Source organism: Centroberyx gerrardi, chromosome 17 (genome assembly GCF_048128805.1).
Source record: "Centroberyx gerrardi isolate f3 chromosome 17, fCenGer3.hap1.cur.20231027, whole genome shotgun sequence".
Lineage (NCBI taxonomy): Eukaryota > Metazoa > Chordata > Actinopteri > Beryciformes > Berycidae > Centroberyx > Centroberyx gerrardi.
In genome coordinates this window covers 19,264,535-19,286,140 of record NC_136013.1, presented here as the reverse complement: position 1 = coordinate 19,286,140, position 21,606 = coordinate 19,264,535, and the positions used below count along the sequence as shown (strand labels likewise).

Genomic DNA, 21,606 nt, shown 5'->3' with positions numbered 1-21,606 from the left:
CCATACACACACACACATCAAACTAACCAACTCCCACACTTCCCCACCGACCTGCAGTACACTCTCTCTCTCTAAGGCCCCTCCCCACACACAGTGTACATGTGGTAGACACATTTCAGCAGAGACTGTGTAAGTAGTCTTTCAAACGCTCCTTTCCCCTCTCTACTAACGTACAAACCATGCACATGGGACGGGCCATAAATCTCATTGTACGACACCATTTGCCAACAGCCCCGACCAAACCGAACTGATAGAACGCTTCTGAAATCCAAGACTGAGGACGGCAACCCAACTCTCCTCTCACCACCACATTAGCGCTGGGGGCGGTAATGGCGGTGGGTTGGAAACCCCGTCCGCGGTAACCCGGCCTCCATCGAGGAGGCAAGCCCGGCTCGCGAGGTGCCAGTTGTGCAGGGAGGTGGCACTTCGCGTCGAGGAGGTTCTGCTGTTTTGACAGCTGCTCAACCCGCCGCGCGTTGTTCTGCCCCGTTTATAAGGGGAGAGGGGGAGAAAATGGAGGGCGGGAGGTGTGGAACGGTTTCCACCATGTTTTTAAGCAGACATTCTTCCCCTGGTGCCTTGCTATGCAGACAGACGGAGGGGAGGGGGTTACATTGAGCAAGAACGGGCAAGTCGGGGCCGTCAAATTAGCTGCTGAGGTTTAAGTGTGGTTGGGTTACAGTCAGCTGCCAACTGCTGCCTGCCTGCCTGGCCTAGACAACGGCTTCCAGTGGGAGCTGAAGGAAACAGAGAGAGCTAAGCTGGTTGGATTTACTGGTACAGGAGCCAACAGTCTGTTAGAGAAACCAACTGAAAAGCAGCCATATGGACTTAAAGTGAAATGTGCAGTTTCTTAACTCCTTACACTGTTGGAATGTATTAATACCCTGAGGGACATTTCAACCTGTGCTAAAGCAGACCTTCCTTTGGCTTGCCAGGTTGAACAACTAAATTAGCCTTCAGTCTCTTCATATATAATAACATTAAGTATTCGATCCATCTCATAAATGTACATGAAGAAAAGAGTAACACAAAAAAAGAACCCAAATGTATTTCAAGAATGAATTTTCCACAAGCCACCCACCGTAAGAAACAGAATCAACTTATTGCAAGTTTCAGGACCAAGAATTCATCCAAGTACACTTTCCTAAATGCAACACCCACACCAATAATGACACAGGTTGGGGCCCCACACACTACTCCTCCCATGCATGCACACACACACACACACACACACACACACACACACACACACACACACACACACACACACAGTAGTCTCATTCTTAAAAAACTGAGCAGATGCCAGACAGATTGGTGGTCTGATATTGGAGCGACTGGAGGCCAAATTCAGGGGGTCCTGACTGACATTCTACCCAAGCCAGAGACACAGCTGGCGGGGTATAAATGGTGAAACACCTGGGTGTCTGCAGACCACAGACGCACAGAGAGGATACACCTGTGTGTGTGTGTGTGTGTGTGTGTGTGTGCATGAGAGAGAGAGAGGGTGACTAAGCACACCCGCTCTTTGTGGGCAGGAAGCTGCGGGCTGTGTGGATTGAGTTGTGGTTTTAGTGAAGAGTGTGTATATGGGTATACACATGAACGCCAGCTGAGTGTGTGAACCTGGTCTTTACGACAGTTTAATCTTTTAGTATGAGGGGAAAAACACGTGTGCAGGTTGCTACGTGACCATGTGTGCCAATGCATGTATGCTCGCCCGCATGCGTGTTCCTTAGCTTCCCACTGTAGCTGATGTAAAATTCCATGACTTTTCCATAACTAAGTCGGAGTGCTTCCACGGCCCACAAATTGTATTCCTCCCTAGTTTGTTGATGTTATTAATGTAGCTCAGAAACGTTCTCAAGAAGTCTGGTTTCCACTACGGTTGGGCTTGATTTGGAGAAGTGGCCATACAATGTATAAACAGCTGAAACCCACCAACTTGGAACATACACTGCCAGTCAAAGGTTTGGACCCACCTGATTGAATGTACTGTTTTTCATTCTCTTAAAGCCATTTTGATCTTAAGTCTTATGCTTAAATGCTTGAAATTAGTTTTTTAGACAAATATAAATAGTGAAATTGATGCTTATGTATGAATTTCTTTCCAAAGCCTTTGCCTTTCCATCAAGGCAAAGGGCGGCTACTTTAAAGAATCTAAAATATAAGATAGTTTTGATTTGTTTAACACTTTTTTGGTCATTGCATAATTCCATTTGTGTTATTTCATAGTTTTGTGTCTTTACTATGATTCTAAAATGTGAAAAATAGTGAAAATAAAGAAAAACGTGTGTTTCCAAACTTTTGACTGGTAGTGTGCATTCTGGTATCTCCCTGTAAAGTGATCAATTTGGAAGATTCCCTGATGTTCCCTGCCTTCCCCTGAGAAATTTCTCAAATCCTGTCTGGGGTACAAATTCCATGATATTCCAGAAATGTCTCTATCCGTACCACAGTTGAGCTCCTCGGCGGTGAGCGTTGCCACCGATCGGCCCTGCAGGCGGCTGGGGTAGTCGCAGGTGGCGGCGGCCTGGGCGTTGCCCGACTCGGCGTACTGCTTCAGCAGGTCAGCCAGCCACAGCAGCTCACAGTCACAGTTTAACGTGTTGGAGTCCAGTCGCCTGAAGACACACACGCACACACACACAGACAAAGTGAAATAATTTGGCGTTTAGCTACCATATTAGGCATTTACTCTGTAACATTTATGAGATGCATGCAGCAGGGTCATGTAAATCCTCTCTGGCCGCCTCCCCGATGTGGAGTGAAACTGGCCCGGCGCAGCCAGGCCCGGCCCAGCTCCGTCCAAACATCAGGACACACCAGAGCCATGTTGGAAGACACTCTCTTCCTGCTGTGGGAAACCGTCTCTCTGCTTGGCCTCGTCTTTTGCTCACTGAGCCAGCTTTTAATTCTACCACAATGTGTCCATTATCCATGACATCCCTTTGAGAATATTTAGCTGGTAACGTTTTAGACTGGTGAGGTTCCCTGGGTATTTCTCAAGTACGAGTTTAGTAAAAAGGGCTTTACAAACAAATTTGAGTTGAATCACTATCTGCCTGCCTATCGAGGCCAAAATGATCATTTATGTTTCTCTCTGTTTAAGGAAAACTCATCTTTGTCAACAAAATAATAATATCATTATCTAGCCTATATAAAGCAATTATGCAGTGGATCTTCCAACTTCGAATGCCATAATCAGAGTGAAGTTAACGTTAGTCTACTGTAGGGTATCTCTTTTTAAGCACGCTGGCCTGGGATCTGATAAATCCTGGAAGCTATCGTTTATGAGTGAGACAGGAGGGGGAGAAAACAATGGGACAGGGCCAAACCGCTGATTGTTCTTCACTGTCTGTTGGCCGGAGGGAGACGCAGCCCAAAGCCGAGCCTGCCTTGTATTAGAGATAGCTGGCTGCATGTTGTCAGGCCCAGAATTCTCATATTTCTTACAAGATGGCAAAATTGTTTTTTCTCTGCAAGATGGATCACAGAATTATTACTTTTCTTTGCTTTTCTCATCATGCCCTACGCAGTCCTATCTGTTGTGAACTGCAGCTGAGTCAGAGACCGCGAGTTGGAAAAGATGGGAAGGGCGTGGGCTGCAGGCCGCGTGATAGAAACCGTCTTGGAGCCAAAGAAGCGTGAGAATGGTGTAGTGTGGCTGCGTGGCGCCCGACCAACAGACCCCACTTGATGCTGCAGACTACAAACTACAGAAATGGCCATGGACACGCATTCTCACACAACCGCCCCAGCTGTTTGCTAACTTCAGTGGCTGTTAGCAGCTTTTCCACTTACAGGCGCTTCATGGACTGAAGATGAGAGAAGGTTCCCAGGACTAGATGGGTGATTCTGTTGTTGTGCAAAAACCTGCAGGGACAGACAAAGAGAGAGAGAGAGAGAGAGACAGAGAGAGTCAGATGATGACCGTCGGCTAGCTGGGTTGAAACTGGGTTCATCAGAGTCAAACTTTACCATTTAGTTCCATGAGTCGTTCCTAGGGCTATCACAGTAAACAAACATGGTTATTGAAACATGAGGATGGTGTACATTTTGAGTGAAATAACAGTTTTCTGAAATAACCCTTTTGAAGTGAGCTGTCCCAGCTAATAATAGTGGATATTTTGAACACATTTTTGAGGACGTGCCCTCTGATAATATCATATTCCATTTTCCATATGGGACAAGAAATACGATCACGTTCCCAGACATGCTATGAACGCTCAAGCTGACGACCCTCGAGACTTCTTTTCCGCTGAAAGCAGACGTCAAACAAACAGTCCTGTTTACGGAAGGATCCGCCCCCGAAACGTCTCCCCCAGAAATGTTCACTTTTATTCGAAATAGCCATAGATCAGAAACAGCTGTGACGCATTCTTCCTCTTCTATCTCTATCTGCGGGAAGCTGATCTGCAGTCATGCTCTTGGCGGGCCACCTCCCTCGCCCGAAGTGACTGCTTTGACCGTGGCCATGGAGATATTCCCTAACAAGCGATCCGGAGAGCGTGCACCTGGGAATTCCTCCCCGTTTCGTTTGCAGGTGTCCCTCCTTCTCCTCGCCCACTCCAGGGAGTGGGGAGTATATGGATATAGCGGGACTCCAGGCAATGGCCCGTAAACAGGGATAATGAAAGTGGAATTTAACACGGCTCCCCTCAACACTCTTGACATCTGGTTGAGAGTGTGAAAAGCAGAGGTGATGTTACGTCTGCACCTTGACCGGACAGTTTATGTCCAGTGGGTTCACAGGCAGGGCTGGGAAGTAACAGATTACGTATAACAGCATTGTACTAATCTGAGTGCCAGAAAACAGTGGCCGTAATGCATTACAGGTCCTAAAGAAACATAGTGATAAGATTCAAATTTTTTGTTAAGCAAATAGTTGATTGATTGTTTTATTACACAGATGTTATTACACAGAAGGGGAATAAAGACATTTTGGTTGTGAGATTATGGAAAGTCAAATTGTCCTTTTTAACACAATATTCTATGGATTTTAGAGGACATTCCTATCCTCCTATCCTTGCAATTAGCTCAATTCAGTGCTTAATGAGGTCAATGTGTTCTCAATCCTCAGTCCAATCCTGGACGTTGTCTTGAATGTGATATGATCTCATTCAATTCCCCCGGTTTGTCTGACTGATTGTCCCAGTGTGATCTTGTTTGGAAGGCCATAGCAGTCAAATTAGAAAAATAGGCAAGAAGAACTTTTCCCAATATATTTCCTTACAAAGTTGTATACAATTGAACCTAATGAGGACTGAGTCAAAGTCAGAGATAAACCCCTAGGATCTGCCATCCCCACTGTTCCCATTGCCATTTAAACCAAGACGAAAACAACCTCTTCAACAGACCAACAGAGCACAAGAGACTTGTTAGGAGCCAATCAGCTGTCCTGATTTATAGAAGGCGTTTCGCTGCATTCTTGAAGGTCTTCTGCAGGTCATTCCAGCGTCATGGCAAACAAAGTTTGGACTTGCCTGACGTGACACTCAATTCCATACCAAGTACATCATGCTCGTCATTGCTTTTCTATGTCTGGTTTCTATAAAATGTCCTGCTTTGTAAACTCTGAATCCAGCTGGTGGCTGGTGGATCTATAAATCTATGGGTTTATATGAGAAAATTAAGTTTGGAAAAAAGCTATTTGCTTCTGGGATAGTTTATATAAAAATCAGCAAAATCGTTCTGATTTGTGTGTGAAATGGGCAAGTCGTACGGATGAGTGCTTTGGGTGGAAGGTGAGAGGGTGAACTTACAGTCGCTCCAGCTTTGGTAGGTGAGTGAACGATTCTGGTTCCAGCGACTCGATGTTGTTGAAGTGCAGGTACCTGGAGGAGAACAAAGCATCGACACAGCACAGTAAAATTGGATTAGGGTGCCCCCTCCAGCTAAATAGAATTTCAGTTTCCTAGTAGCTTATGTGGATGGAATGCCCCTAAGTGGTGGGTTGACGAGACTACTAAAGAGTTCCTCACCCAAAGACCTGTTCACCTGTCCATCCCAGGCACATTTACTGCTCAAGTAGCAGATCTTCAGAAAGGGTGATATTTAGCTGTAACTGAGTGCAGACAGGCCGAAGGAATTTGCAGGCATTCATCCTAGACAGTTGATATACAGGGTCTGAAATTCTATGGCTGAAGGCTAACTTTAAAATGAAATTGCCCACCAGTGAAAAGCACGAACACCGACTATCTTGTGGAATGCAAACATAATTTATGCCCTCGAAACCCTTTGAGCCGAGAAAGCATAAATCAGACCATATGCCAACAAATAAAAGGTTAGGGAAATGAAATCCAACTGATGGCTATATGGTAACTGTAAGGGTTCAGTTGGGTATGTGCTTGTTTAGACAGGGAAAGCAACAATCAAAGCAGCTGCAGCAGCAAAACAGAAAGACACAGAAAGACTTAAGCAGAACATAGATCGACAACTGTATGTAGCACAGAATGCAATAAATACCCCTCTGCATGTCTTCCAAACAAGAAAATCCATCTCATTGTTGTCTGCTAGCACATCTCAAGTTTTGACACAGCGCCATGTTTTCACAAGCTGCACTGGACACCCAACATGATGCCTTTGACTGGAAAAGACCATTAAAGGGTGTTGCCTAAAATATGTGCTGTAAAGGGGCCAGAGTATGACCCAGGACAACACAACACAATCCAGACAGCCATGCTAAATGACTGAGAGAGACACAAAGAAGGTTTAATAACGCCAGGAGTAAACTTCCCTTACAGCCTCTTGAGTCCCCATTCAGGATAAATGAGCGTCCCAGACCAGTTATTTCATCATACTTTCAAAACTATTTGCCGCCCATCATAGACTTTACAAGTCTAGATAGCAGCGGATTGAAATGGAACCACTTAACTATTGTTTCAAGTGTGTTGAAGAGGACTAGAAACACCACCTACTTTGCATTCATTCATTCTTTCTGACACTTAGTGAGCATTTGGCCACAAATTGTGATGTGTGATCTTTATATGCTCAACAACAAACCCGCTAGCATGCTTGTGAAACACCAACAGATGAATGGTGGTGGCGGTGGGGGGGCTATAGGATGCATATGTGCTGAAGTCATTGCAGCTATACCAGTCTGTTTATTCCTTGAAGCTTTGGCATCTGCTGCCCGGTGGAGATGTAGGGGGACCATTAAAGCATATGCAATCTGGCTCAGAACTTGTCACCCACACATAAAACCCTTCATTACTGTAGCAAAACTCAAAACAGCTGCAAGACACGGAGCCTAAAGTTGAAATTGGTTTTGCTTGGTGAATTAGCCATTTGTTCTCTGTTGATGCGGTTACAGTGAGGCACAGTAAGTTACAGTCTCCTCCAAGGGTTAAGCAAGCCTAATTTGCTGAGAAGTTGCATGTCAGCCATATTGGTTGTGGTAACCACACACTGGCCCATGGAGCCATAGCTAAAGTTAGCCTGCAGCAATACACTACAGTGGCCATTTCCTCTAATCAACAGTGGTCACATAAATTCAATTATCAATCTGTAAATACAATCATATCTTTAAAACACATCAATCAAACAAGCTAAAACAGATGAAACAACAGACTTGTGATTTATTGTAGAAGCAACAGAGAACTAACAAGTTCCTGAGTCTCACACCAGCAGCATGTCTTCAGTTTCATCACATGGACTTCACATAGATAATGCACAGAAAGGCTTCTGAGCAATAAAGAGGATACTAGTGCACATCACAGCATCACAGCATCACAGCACAAGGTCTCACATTTAAAAAAGGTGTGCAGAAGAGCGGTGTCTTCAGTAGTAGCATAGACGCGATGGAAGTCACGCTTGGCTGTAAAAGTAGAAGCTGAGGCTCCAGTTTGAGCCCGTAAGAAGCCAAGTCTGCTACGCTAGCACGGGGCTAGATACCATGCTTTGTGCTTCACAAGGGGGCAGCGCGCGTCTGTCGCCGCGACCGCAAGACATGCGCCTCATGCAAAGGGGTCAAACGGGGTCAGCGCGGCATACAAGGGTGGGTGCACACACGGCATGCATGGTGGCGGCGGGAAAGTGGATAGAGGGGCGTGTGTGTGTGTGTGTGTGGGGGGGGAGCACTGGTGTCACTTTTCATGAAGAATAACTGAGCAGAGCTATCATGATACCTCTGTAAGGCCTACATAGTCAAGTACTCATAAGAATCATGCCATATTTGCCAACGTGTCACATTTTGTGATGTGTGATTATCTTATGGCACCTTTAACACCATATGAGTTAGCTTATAAATGGTTTATGACTGTGCAGGTCTTACCAGGCTTCATGAATCCCTTAAAGTACTCCTTCAAAGGAAAGGGGGGGTGGGGAGTAGAGGTATTTTACAGACGGATAGATGGGATAGGAGATTGGAGGAGGAGGAGCAGTAGGGCGAGCAGAAGGAAGAGGTGGACGAGGAAGTTGGTCACTTACAGTTGCTCAAGAGAGACAAGCCCCTTAAATGCTTGTCTGTCAATTGATTGGATTTCATTCTTGTACAAATAGCTGAAAGGAGAGACAATCAGTAACATTAGTAACACACACACACACACACACACACACACAGGATCATCTGAGTTCTCTCTGGTTATTAGGAGAGAGAATGTAGAAAGGATCTGATCCAATGACCGAGGTCTTTTGACTTTCATTTTAGTGCTATGCATGTTGTGCTCCAACTTGTACTTTTACTGTATATAGAAATGTTGAGAATTTAATTTAATTAGTGAGGCACGCATCCACACTTGCACTTCACATGGATATCGGTAGTCATAAAACATACACAATAAAACACTCAGTATGCACATCTAAAATTTAAGGTGAGACCAAATTTTCCAACTAATGACATGAAGAGCGCTGTCACATTTTCACATCTCATTTCATACAGTATGCCCTCCACTCCACCACAGATGGACCGGACCAAACAAAGCAGAAATATGCACCCAAACACAAGTGCTGGAGTGCTTGATGGAATATTTTACAGATCATTGTACTTGGTGAGTGTTAATGATTAGTGTGAAACTGCACCAAACATCACATAGTAATAAAGTCCATATGGGCGAGAGCAATGCAAGTTATCACAACTCACTCAGACTTTACCAGGAAAATAAGATACTCCATATCACTCCTGGAATATTTGACTTCATTGCAGTTAATTAAGGCCCACTTTTGGATTGTTTATGCTCATATTAACATTATAATAATATCAGGGAATTGATACATGGTATGCACAGCTCAGAAAAAAAAACAAAGGGGTCACTAACACTTCTTAAATGTTGACACATTTTTGTTAATATGGTCAGTGCATCAAAAACACAATCAGCTCATCAATCAAACACAAAAAATGATGGTGTCACACAAGCCTCGAGTGAGAGATCACACAAAAAAACATCTTTGAACACTTTTTTCTTTGAATCTCAGCTTTTCTCAATGACTTCCACATTTGAACTTGCAACAGATTGAAGTAATACGAAGCCTGCATAGGATCAGAATGGTATCTCAGTACATCGAAAGACAAACACTGTTGACGTGTGCATGTTTTCCCTCCCTTATACATGCTAAAGAAATGTGACACTAGAAAAGCAATGGATTACAGCCATCTGTCCTTTCATCTCTCATCCCTTTCTTTTTTTCCCCCCCAAAGTCTCACTCTTTATAGACTTGATGAGAGATACAAATCTCCCCCCGGCAGATGTGACGCAGCGTATGGAAAAATAAACATCGGCCTTCATCTTCTTTTTATCATCGCATGCGCTTCTCATCGCTGTTGCTTACTTACTATCAAGTTTCTCACCAGAGAAGCTGTACGGTGAATGCACAAAAATCCATTCCATCATACTTAACTCGATCGAAATTGAGCTGAAAGCCACAATTAAGATGGTGACATCCGCGAGAGATGAACGGAAACTGATCATTCCTTGTCGCAGATGACCTTCTACTAGGAACAGATTCAACTTTTCCACACTAACCAAAACATATTTTTTACATTTACATGCAGGGCCAATCCATCAAAAGTGGTCCAAAAGGCACTTTCTTTCTAAATTTTCAGTTTTGTTGATGGTGATGAGAGACATAACATCATACAGATGGTGATGAAACCTGATGATGAAAGTCTAATCTATCCACTATGGTGACACTGTAGCAACCAGGCTTGTTGTTCTAACACTTTGTGGATGGGTGACTGACTGAATAAATGGGCTTGAATGTTTGGCTTCATCTTACAGGACTGGCTTGCAGGAGACTGAAGAGTTTGCGGTTGACTGTAAAACACAGCTGACTGCAGCGTTGTGTGTGCACAAGCTCGTGAGCAGGGGGGGGTTGCATGGGAAACTGGACTCGGAAGCTGCGGGGTCAAATCTCAAGGGGACGAAGACTGACGGGCTTCGCTTCAATAACCTAAAAAACCTTTGTGGTTACCTACTTATCAAACAGTAGACAGTGTGAACTTAACTGACCCGCCATTAACAAGAAAATATGTGCTGTCAAAACCACATGAGAGAAATCACTCATGTTCCTTAATGTTTGCTGCATTCTTGAACAGGACCCAGCAGTATACTCCCTGAATGACCTTGATTACCTAATTGAATTACAAGCCTGTGCTAGCCTCAAACTCAAACTTAATGTCCTAAACAACATTCACAGAAACAACAAGAACTATACATATACGTACTAGGTCAAGGTCCAGCTGGGAAATTACATGTCAATGTACTTTGACACCAGGACCGAATAAAGAATCACTGTGTTCCTACAGTGAAAACCCTGCTGGACACCTAACTGTCCTGCTATAATGTAATTGATAAATTGAGACTTGGTGAAGGATAAACATTAAAGGGATTTGAGACTTCAGGATTCCCACAATTAGATGCTTTGACCGCTATGTGACTCTTTTACGACGGTGTGTGTGTGTGTGTGTGTGTGTGTGTGTGTGTGTGTGGGGTGGTACAAACTCCCGCCCGGCCAGTTTGGAGGACATGAAAGACGTCAGGGAGTGGGCTTTACTGGGGTCCAAAGGAAGGGAAGAGGTGAGGTGGGAGATACCATCTAGCCCCCAGATATAGTGCACTGGAATCAGAGGTAAAGGAGAAGGGAGGGGATGGGGGGGTGGGGTGTGGTGGAGGGGGCACCTTGTCCTAATCACAAGGGTTGGGGCAATGGTGCTGGCTTCAGATTAACTCTGCTTTAAAGGGAGAGGGGCCCTGTAATTAAAACAACCCCTAAATGGCGACGGGAGTCAATTATAGCATGAGGAGACGGGACGTTTGTGGGGATGGAGTGTGTATGTGTGTGTGAGTTGAAGAGAGAGAGAAAAAGAAGGAGATTGGCACGTCCCCTCTTGCCACTCTCCCTTGTCGAGCAGAGCTAATGGGCCGATCCCATAACTAGCAAGCTGGTGCCCAATGCTTGTCCAAGATGTTTGCTGGGAGGTGATGTAAACTTACGTCATGTTAATTCTATCCCAGACTCTTTGGGCCTTTCTTGGTTGTTCCTGCTAATATCTTTTGGCACCATCGGCCATCAGACAGGCTGACGCAGACAACTAACATTGTCTAATCGGACACAACAGAAAACATGACATCATCTTTGGCCCCTAAATCAGGCAAAACGTCTCACCCAACACAAACAAAACAATAAAAAGCCTATTAAAAACTCAAAAAAGTAGTTCCTAAGACCTTAGAGGACCTACTAACTTGTCTAACCTTGGGGGCAAGGGTGACGTTAATCAAGGGAATGCAAGAAAATCAGACTGCGGAGGTGGAGGGGAGACGCTGCTCAGCAGGGATTTTAGACATTCTTACTGTATGTACTTGTAAGCACAGACAGCACCCCCGCCACAACTGAGGCTGCTGGGTTTGTAATGGCGGTGACTAACAAAGTGAGGAAACTAGCTGTGCAACAGAAAGCCCCAGGCTGCACATCAAACCCACCTCTGTTCTCCACACTGCCTCCAGGTCAGGACATCCAGACAGATAAGTACAGAGGATCAGACAAAGGCTGCCTTTTCATTGATGCGTTTTCCCTGAACTGCACCGATACATTTTCTCTGACGGGGCAGTCTAGCAACGTCCGCTCTCAGCCACTTTTGCAGCCGGCAACTGTGTTTTCTTTTTGTGACAAAAGTCTTAGACGTGTTTCGCCACGCTCTCTCTTCAGCTGACAAAGCAAAGGGTAAACTACTTCAACAGCGGCCTTTTGCCTATTGAGTCTGACGGGACAAAAATGCTGCCACATTGTGTCAAAATCCATCCCTTGACCTCCAAAGCAAAACAAAACTGACATGAGGCCAACTCACAGATATTTGAGGTTTTCCAGGTCTTCAAATGCCCCCCTGGGGATCCTTCGTATATGATTGTTGTTGAGGAGGCTGTCAAGCAAAGAAAACAGGGATTATTATGCGGTTTTAAGATGTATCACAAGTGGTACTGAGTTCAGTCTTAACTAATCCTAAGTGGAGTGTGCTTCTGTATTCCTGTGTCAACACGCGATGCAGTACAAGACAAGTGCCATCTCCAAGATGTTTGAATCAGTTGACCTCTGACCTCTGGCACAGTAAAAACTTGGAGGAGTTGTTGGGGGCATCTGGTTCAGTTCCTTCACACAATTTCAATTTGTTCTGCAGTTTGAAATCACCACGGGATAGAAGCTGGATGTAATTTCAAACGGTTGTCATTGCCTTCTATGTAATTCTGCGCAGCCTGACAAACAAAGCATTGTTTTTTCCCTCCTCTATGTGGTGCCACAGGAACCACAACAATCAAGAAACTGCTAATTCATGTCAGAAGCATTTAACCTAGTTTGGATCCAATTCAACAAAATGCTGTCTTATGTGCACCCAAACAAATGTGAATAGCCCCCTGCATTTAGATCGATGTTTGAGGGTGACAGAATATGTCACAGGCTGACTCCAGAGAAGACAAATGGTTTTCCCTCCAAACGGACAGCTATTTCTGTCTGTACAGCACCAATATTGGACACGTCTCTGTGGTTCAAAGGCTGCTAGACTTTAGGATGTGTTATTCTTCAGTCTGTGGAGCCAGAGCTTGAAACCATGAAGAGCTGTTCAGGATATAAGGCCCACAACAGTCTGCATGGCTGGCTGTCTGATAGGAAAAGCTGGGCTTTTCTCTTGCCTTAAGGGAATTTTCTTTCCTTTGAAATTAAATCTAAACCATTGTGCTCATGCCTTGCACATGTTGACTAGTGTCTATTCTAGATATATAATTGGATGTGGATCAATGCATCTTCACTTTCATATATTCACAACACTGTTTTTACTGATGCTTTCAAATTTGAGTTAGCTGTTACCGTTCTCTACCTCACTCCATGCACAACAGGCATGGGTGAGAAAACATCTGAATAATGGTTTCTAATATTTGAATAAGGTGAGGTATGCTTGATTTATTATGCTAGTCAGTCAAACAGCCTGAATGTGGGCCTATTACTTGCAAGATAAGCTAACTCATGTTACTTCAAAAATTCCAAAAAAAAGGTAACTGAGCTAATATTTTGCCCATGTCGAATGCAAAGGCTCGTCGGTAACATTTTTGCCTTATTAGCTTAGCAATGCCCCATCTAGCAGGCCGGACATATGATAAATGGCCCAGCGAGTGAAGTGGAAAAATAAATTCCTCACAGATTATGAGCTGACCTACATGTGTGAAACCGCAGCAGAACAGAGAGCAAGAATTTGTCTGTGTGTGCACTGCAAACAGGACTTTCTAGGGAAGAAATGGCAATCAATCCATGGTTTGTTATTTTAAGGCAATGGGATTAAAGCCTTGAATTCTCTTATGAACCAGGTGCCATTAATAATTTCCCACTGGACGTCATTTGGGAAGCAAAGACAAAGACTTACAGTGTGTTGAGGTTTTTTAGTCGTCTGAAGGAACCAGGTTGTAAATCCTTGATTTTGTTGAACCTCAGGTCTCTGTGAAGCAGAAGAAAAACAGCTGATCAGACACTCACCAGTAAGGGCTTATATCATTTGTTTAAATTAAAAATCGTGCATGTGGGTCTCAAACTTAATTTCAGAAATGTATCAATGCCTGTGACACTTAACAAAACAATCCATCCTTACGCTGTACATACATTCAATATTTATCACTGGAAGTAGAGTCAGGTCCCTTAATGTCGGCCAACACATTTTTGCATGAACATGAGTCCACAGCGCAGCCATCGTGCAATAATTACGAAGCATGATAATTGCACACATTACTCATCTCGCAAGAATGCCATTTGTCAAGCTTTAATCATGAGGGTAGATTTATATAACATTTGCCCTAAAGATAACAATTATTAGGCCAGTCGTGGCAGTCAGCAGGTTTTAGCATCGCTCTCCTTGAACTTCCTTATTTAAAGAGGCTGCGTAATGATATACAATACGGCCTGACATGACACTAATCACTCCTGGTCTTATAACAAATGACTTAGCGTGTCATGATAGGCCCGTGAGACTTCAGTGACAAGCTAACGAGCTTTGTCTGAAATAACACTGCGATAAGCTCCGTTGAGGTTAAATCATTCTTAACCCCCCCTGTGGCATAACCGGCCACAGAGAGACACGTTGTCCCGTTGTGTGAAAACTGAACGTTTCTGAACAATGAGGTTATGTTTGTGGAACTTAGCCTTTAAGTCATTTGACCTTCAGCTGAGTCATTTGCTATATGTATTTTCACAAGAAAAAAAAAAGGTAAGTGGAACCAGCTATTCATATGAGAAACAGTTGAGAGAAGCTGTCTTCATTAATGGTCTGCAAATCCCTTAAATGAGTCACCATTATCTACCCATCTAAGGTCTTTCTGATAAAGAAAAGCTGGTGCTATAACCCACAACGACTACAATAAGCAGTCCTGCAGTGTTTGACCCAGCACGGCATCCTGAGAGCCTTCAGCCACAGAGATGAAGAGAGCATTTTGATGGAGCCACAAAGCAGATAGGTTTATCTCTGCAGTGAGGAAAGGGAGGACTAGATCAGCTTTCTTCCTCTAGGAAGCTCGACTCCCCTAGTAACAACTAGCATTGTCTACCAGCATTCTTGTTAGACCGCTGACCTTACAAAGTAAATACTGGGTCACCAAGACATAACATACTTCACTGACTATGCAAAACTGTCAACAAGACATGCGGATGGGAATCCTGACGCCACTAAAAATCTATATCTTTCAGTTTGGAAGCAAAGAAAAAGAACTTGGTTATTGTTGCTCCTTTATTTTTAATGAGATCTGACACAACCTTTCGTGTTATGAAATCAATCCCGAGCATGCGGATTTAATTCAGTATAAGCTTTACATTCACGTTGCCTGGTTGCCTGCGTGCACAATAGGCAAAGGAGCCAAATCATAAAAACTATACATTCCTGAATTTTTGCTTTCTCATGTTTCTCAGATGTGGGCCAATAACAAAATCAACTGATTTCATAGCCAGTGAAATGTTTATGGGTCACTCGCTCTGTAAAAGCTCCTGCATATGGATCCAATCACGGTCAGCCCAACTTTTCATATGCTCACTTCCTTTCATATAGGCTGTGGAGCTAGTGTAGGAATCCAGCGTCTATCAGAAAGACCCTTCTGTAGCTGACATACTTTGTGCGGAGCCTCCTTCCACTAAATCTGAAGTTATATAATACTGTTGTTTCTGGCACCGCCTTAAGTAGGTGAGAATTAAATTCCATTATGCTCTTGATGTCAAGGTTAGAATTCGAGAGGAAATGACTGCATAGCTGACCACAAATCTAAATTAATCGGCAGCTTCTGAACTGTGGCTACAAAAGAAACTCACGACGAGAGATTTGGGCGAAAAGTTTGAACGAGAGCGCTTTACGTGATCGGGTTTCATGCGTTTGGGGCGCTCGGGGAGCGGGTTTGTCGAAAAGCCCTGTAAAACGGGGAGGGGGGAGGGGGAGGGGCGTCCTCCGCCGAGAGAACAGGGATCACTGCGAGGTGAAGAGGTGCAGCGCCCTTAGGAAAACATCTTTCTGCAGGCGGCGGGCCCTGGGGTGCAGAGTGCACCGCCGGGGCGTGCTGAGGCAGGGTGCTGTCCTACCCGCCTGCCTCCAGGTCTGAGGGGATGAAGGTAGAGGAGGAGAGGAGGGGAGGAGGGGAGGAGGGGGGGAGGGGAGCACAGCTACGCGCCGGTTCAGGCAGCACCCACCTGAATTTCAGACATGAGAGCAAGAGGTATGTGTAAGAGAAGACTTCAGGTTCAGGAAGTCTAAGAGTGAAGATGAAGGAGTTTTCTTCAGCGTTCATTCAAAGCTTCACCTTGCATTGTCTGAAACAGTATCCACCTCACTTCACAAAGGCATAATTATAGTAGAAAGAAAAAGTCAACTTTATAGGTACAGATACCAGATACACTTAGCAGGTAGGTCCAAAACCCCTGAAGAAACAGTTGTTACCGCGACTACGCCCAAGATTGATAGCTGTGGATGAATGATGACTTTGTTAACTGAACCACTTGCCCCTGTTGGTGGATGTGTTGTTTTGACTCTACTGTGTGTATATGCGTGTGCGTGTGTGTGTGCACGTGCACGGTTGAGATGACTATATTCCTTTTTACACTAAATACGGTCGAGGGGAGTGTTGAACATATCAGTGATGATCCTCCTGCATACTCTACTTGCGGCATTTAGGCCTAAGTACGATACTAATTCACAAGATCTAAACTAAGTAGCAAAAGTCATTTTGTAGCAGTTGTTTTTAGCCATCAGTAAACAGGAAATAATTGACTATACAATGCCAGAGGAGGGAGATGGTCTGAAAAGCTGCTGCATGATGGTTTATCATCAGGGGGTGAGAGAAACTGCAGAGGAGGAGAATGAAAAAAACAGGAACAAGTATGGCAGAAGTCTAGTAAACAAATTGTTATCTCTGTTGACGCATTTGTGCAAGATTCCTCAACAAATAGTTCATTCAGCAACCAGAGACTGTGGAGATGTTGTCCCAAAAGAAGTGAGCACAGATCGCTGAACATTTTATGGTATTTGTTCCGGGACTCACTGAATGAGTCTGTTAACTCGCATTAATGTGTTTTGATGGCACTGTGCCAGAGGGAACTATACAACACCAAAGCTAAAACAAGCTGGAGAAGAGTGACTCTCACAGACTATTTTAGGTTTTGCCCAAACAAAGAGCCTGAAAGCGAACAAGTAATGAAAGAACCACGGGAACTTGACAACAATAGTTTTGATACAATGAAGACAGCACAATAGATCGTTTGATTTCTGTCTGAAAACAACAAATCTTGCAATTCACCCACACAAAATGGTAGGCTCATAATTCAACATGCCATGCTGATAAGGATACACAACAGTGAGAGAAAATGGGCTAATTGTTTTTCAAGGGACTGAATGCATGATTTTACCGTGAAGTCACTTTGTTATGATTGCAGCCTTTTGGGATAAACTAAGTCTTCCATTTCTCAATAGATAATTAGAATGGCCTATTTAGACTGGGCAATGCTGACAATTTGTCCCTGGTATTTTGGATACAGTGTGCCTGAGACAGCATAACTTTGTTCCCCTACAATGGACTTACACCACCTATTGGTCAATGGTGTCACCAAAAACATGAATCGTTCCAACTGGCGATGGTTCCGGCTGAGAGCGGCCATTCTCTGTTAAGGTGCTTGACAAACCTACTGAGGTCTGGTGGAATACAACCGCTCAGGTTTTACAGTCCTCATGCAGCACATGAGCATCCGCAGCAGCTGAGCTCAAGCAGATACAGATTTTGGCACAGTTGTAAGAGTCCTCAAGAGAACGCACAGTGGCATTATGGAAAACATATCAGAGCAAAGATGAAGCTCCACCTGCCAAAGGCACAAGTACGAAAGGCCACTCACCCCTCCTCTCCTCAGATTACAACGATGGAGTCCAACTTTAAATCCACAGAGGAGGACAACAAGGTGATCGAACAATAAAAAGAATCTCAATGACTTCTGTGTGTGTGCGTAAGGGTATGAAATTAACTTTTTTTCCAGAGGGCATTTTTTTGCCCCCTTGATCTGATTTTTAGGGCCATTTTGGTGCTTTTCAGGGGAAATTTATTGAACTATGAAATAATACAGTTGCACGGAATATTGGCAAATAATAATGTGAACCAGGTGAAACACAAAAAATGGTACTCCAAATTATCCGTTGCATTCGTTTTCGCCCCCTCATTTATGATTTCACAGGCATTTTATGAACTTTCAAAGGCATTTTTGCCTCAAACTCCTGTTCATTTGTGACCCTACTTTATGTGCGTGTGCGCCCGGATTCAACAATAGCTATGTGATTGATCTAAGGCCTTGAGCACGTCTGTCTTTTCTCAGACAATAGTGACACTGACAAGCAACCATGTGCCTTCTGAGCCTGGCGCCTCAGTGCAACTGCAACACGCTATACATCTTGTGAGGTTTCACACACGCTCTGAGAGAGCTCACAAGTCTGAGAGTAGATACAAAACACACACGCAAGGGTCTTGATACAGTACAATGTCAATGACAACATTGGGGAACAGGATGCAGGGCTGCTCTGGGTTCTAGCAGGTTGGCCGCCCACCCAGTCTTCACGATTCCACACGGGAAATTCCACTGAGCAACTGGCCAGGGCGATAAGAGCCCCGTGCCTGATACCACACCGGCTGTGATTACAAACTGACACATGGCGAGGCAACTTTCCCGCCAAAACAGCCCATTAGAATGATGAGTCCTGATGTTGGACAACAGGGTTCGACAATATGGGTTCTTTGAAGGCCAATACCAATATTTTTGTATTGAAGCTGCTGGTAGCCAATATTTTGTGCCGATATTCAATATCTTTGAAATTTGACCATTTCCATGGCAAAAAATTACATGTATTCAGTATTTCCCCCTGAATCTTATTCTTGGCAGGGTGGAAAGGCCTCTGAAACAGCTTAACAGTGTGCTGTCAAGTTACTGTATGTCAGTTTTCACCTGGCTACTTTATGCAGCTTGTCAGAGTAAAATGGATCCTTCGCCGTAAGCCACAACAACAGACGCATCCTTCTCCTGTGAAGACATCTAATTGTGTGTGATTGCGTCACTGATGCCGCTATATTAAGACAAGTAGTGCTGTATGTTGTCACTGTAGCTGGCGACATGCATAGTTTCTTATTCAAGTTTTAAACTAGTCAAAGCTCTCTCTCTTGTCGTCTTTAATATCTCAGCGTGTCTTTATTTGGCTTTTTAAATGAATTGGAAAGGTAGCTGGTCGTCTGCCTAGTCTGGTTAATTTATGTGATGGAAGTGTTATTGGTGTGTTGGTCGGACTATGACCGTTTTGTGATCTCTGCCGTATTTTTTGGGTTGAAGCGCACATACTTGTGGCTGTTGCTTGCTGTGCTGGAGCAGTGTGTTGTGAGAGTCTGTAGCTCCAGTGTTGGATTATGGCTAACTTGTGTTCCTCTGGTGTATATGTTGCGTTCTTGCTCGGAAATCATTATGTGTGAGAGAGTGAGGGCTATGAATTTTCCATTTGGAGAAGTGTTTGTAGTAGGCCTGTTTACCACGTAAAACTGATTCTCCAACATTGCTTGTATGGATCTGTCTGCCACCGATGTAGCCATACCTATAGCCATGGCATGTACCATACACAACAAAGTGAAAATAGCTCTGTTTATTCACAGTCCAAAAAAAATCATATGATGCTGAACCGTGCAAATGTGGACTGTAGCTGCTCGAAAAAAACTTCAGAAGAAGTTTCTGTAAATTCTTGTCTGAGCCACGACGAGGAGTGGACCTGGCTGATATCCAATTCCAGCTAGCATCTGAGTGCCATGTGTGGACCTCTCCCCTCTCTCTCTCTAGTCAGGGGAGTTGTTTGGCTGTGTGACACATGCCCAAGTGGGCTTGCCAAGGACTCTCGGGCGTGCGTGAGTCATTCTTAGTTAAACAAGAACATGGCTGGCTCCTCGCTTGGTTTCCCAGAGGAAGAACAGTGAACCAGGATCTCCAAACATGGCTGCGATGGCTTTCTGCGAAAGACATCCTGTGTAAAAAGGACAAGAAGGATTTGTTTCTCATCAGGGGAGTGCTGGTGCACAGCAAGAGCCGATCAAAATCCTACAGAGCCTGAAGGACTTGGATTGCTAAATGAGGCTGAGCGCTATTGCAACTAAAATGAACTGAATACAAAAATGGATAAAAGAGGGACTGATGCAAAAAAAGTGAGAGCTACTGTATTTTGGTGGGCTTTTGAGAAGGGCTTTTGAGTTAAGACACTACTATTAGGGAAAACTGACCAAATGGAGTTCAGCAAAGGGATAGTGACACATAGAACAACTCAGCTAAGATCAGCCAGAATCCCCAACACTTTGCTTAGCATGGTCCTTTAAATGTTTGACTGACAAAGAACACCATTAAACGGTTTTGTAGGATTTTCGTCATTATCACTGTTGTATCCATGATCATAAAGATCCTATCTACAGTTGTAAAGGGTCAGTATTCGGCCACTACTGGCAAATTTATGGTGATGTTTGAAGGATTTCTTTGTTTCCTACTCAGTAGGAACAGGATATTTACCAGGTTTATATCATAATGCCTGCTCAAGAGCCAGGACAACCTCCTAATTCCAACAATAGCATATAGCTCCATCTGTCAGAAACAATCAATCAAACATCAATCAAGAAAAATCACAGCGATTTTTTTCACTCAAGATTTTGAGGAACTAATTTAGAGGAAATGTGGAACAGTGTTCCACCAAATTCACCAGCTGTCCTGTATTGGATGGGCACAGGAAGAGAGGGGCCAGTAGGGTTCCTTTCAACAACTATCTTAGGCCCAATCTCCCTGTGCAAATGAGCAAAGCTTTGGGGATTTCTGGCTTTGCATTCCATAATGCTGCAGAGACTGAGCGCCTCACAAAGCCTGACTGCAGCAAATTCCACACAATGGAACTCCTCTTTCCCTCCCTGACTCACTCACACAGTCGCTCAGTCAGACCAAGCCACCGTTTGGGGGTGGGGGCTAAAAGGCCTAAAAGGGAAGCAAAAGAAAGAGAAGGATGGCCTGCGGCTGATCACCAGGTAGTTGAGCATGCAGGACTCAAAGAACACGCTTGAGGAGGGTGCATCGTAAATGTATCTGCTTATCATGACCATTACCAGGCAGAGCCATGCCTTGCAGGCCAATCTACTCGCTGGTTACACATTCATACCAACCCCCACTGCACTGACTGTTCAGCCCTCCTGCACCCAGAAACACAAAATTCCACTCATCATCTGGACACTCAGGCCAAACTCAATAGGCCATGATTCATTTCACCCAAAAGAAGCAGCCACTGAACTTAATCTAGTCCCACACAGAGCAATGGATTCCCAATAAACAACGCATCAACTGCATCTCTAAAAATGTCTCTGCTCATGTGCAAATCTTTTAAACTTTCTGCAAACTGTATGTGAATGTAGTTTCATACTGTTAATTTGCAGTAATTGTGTGCAAGTAACACATTCACCAGAGTGCACAAGAAACCAACTGAATAACAAAGCACATTTGAATACCAGCCTTATTCTAGACTCACATCAATGAACAACAAAAGACACTAACTTCACTTCCACTTCATGAGCTAGTGCATTGACACGTTTAATGCACTGACACATTTACAGCCGGCATACT

The 21,606-nt window shown here is 44.1% G+C and overlaps 1 protein-coding gene across 1 annotated transcript in view; it reads right to left on the bottom strand.

The window, feature by feature from the left end:
* The window catches only part of pxdn (peroxidasin), a 52,425-nt gene that overhangs the window by 27,581 nt on the left and 3,238 nt on the right, over positions 1 to 21,606 (bottom strand). The window contains exons 2-7 of the mRNA XM_071918184.2: positions 13,847 to 13,918; positions 12,284 to 12,355; positions 8,431 to 8,502; positions 5,766 to 5,837; positions 3,805 to 3,876; positions 2,455 to 2,624 (exon numbers count right to left, since the gene is read on the bottom strand). Of these exons, the coding sequence (XP_071774285.1) occupies positions 2,455 to 2,624; positions 3,805 to 3,876; positions 5,766 to 5,837; positions 8,431 to 8,502; positions 12,284 to 12,355; positions 13,847 to 13,918 (530 nt within the window). The remainder of the gene's footprint in view (positions 1 to 2,454; positions 2,625 to 3,804; positions 3,877 to 5,765; positions 5,838 to 8,430; positions 8,503 to 12,283; positions 12,356 to 13,846; positions 13,919 to 21,606) is intronic.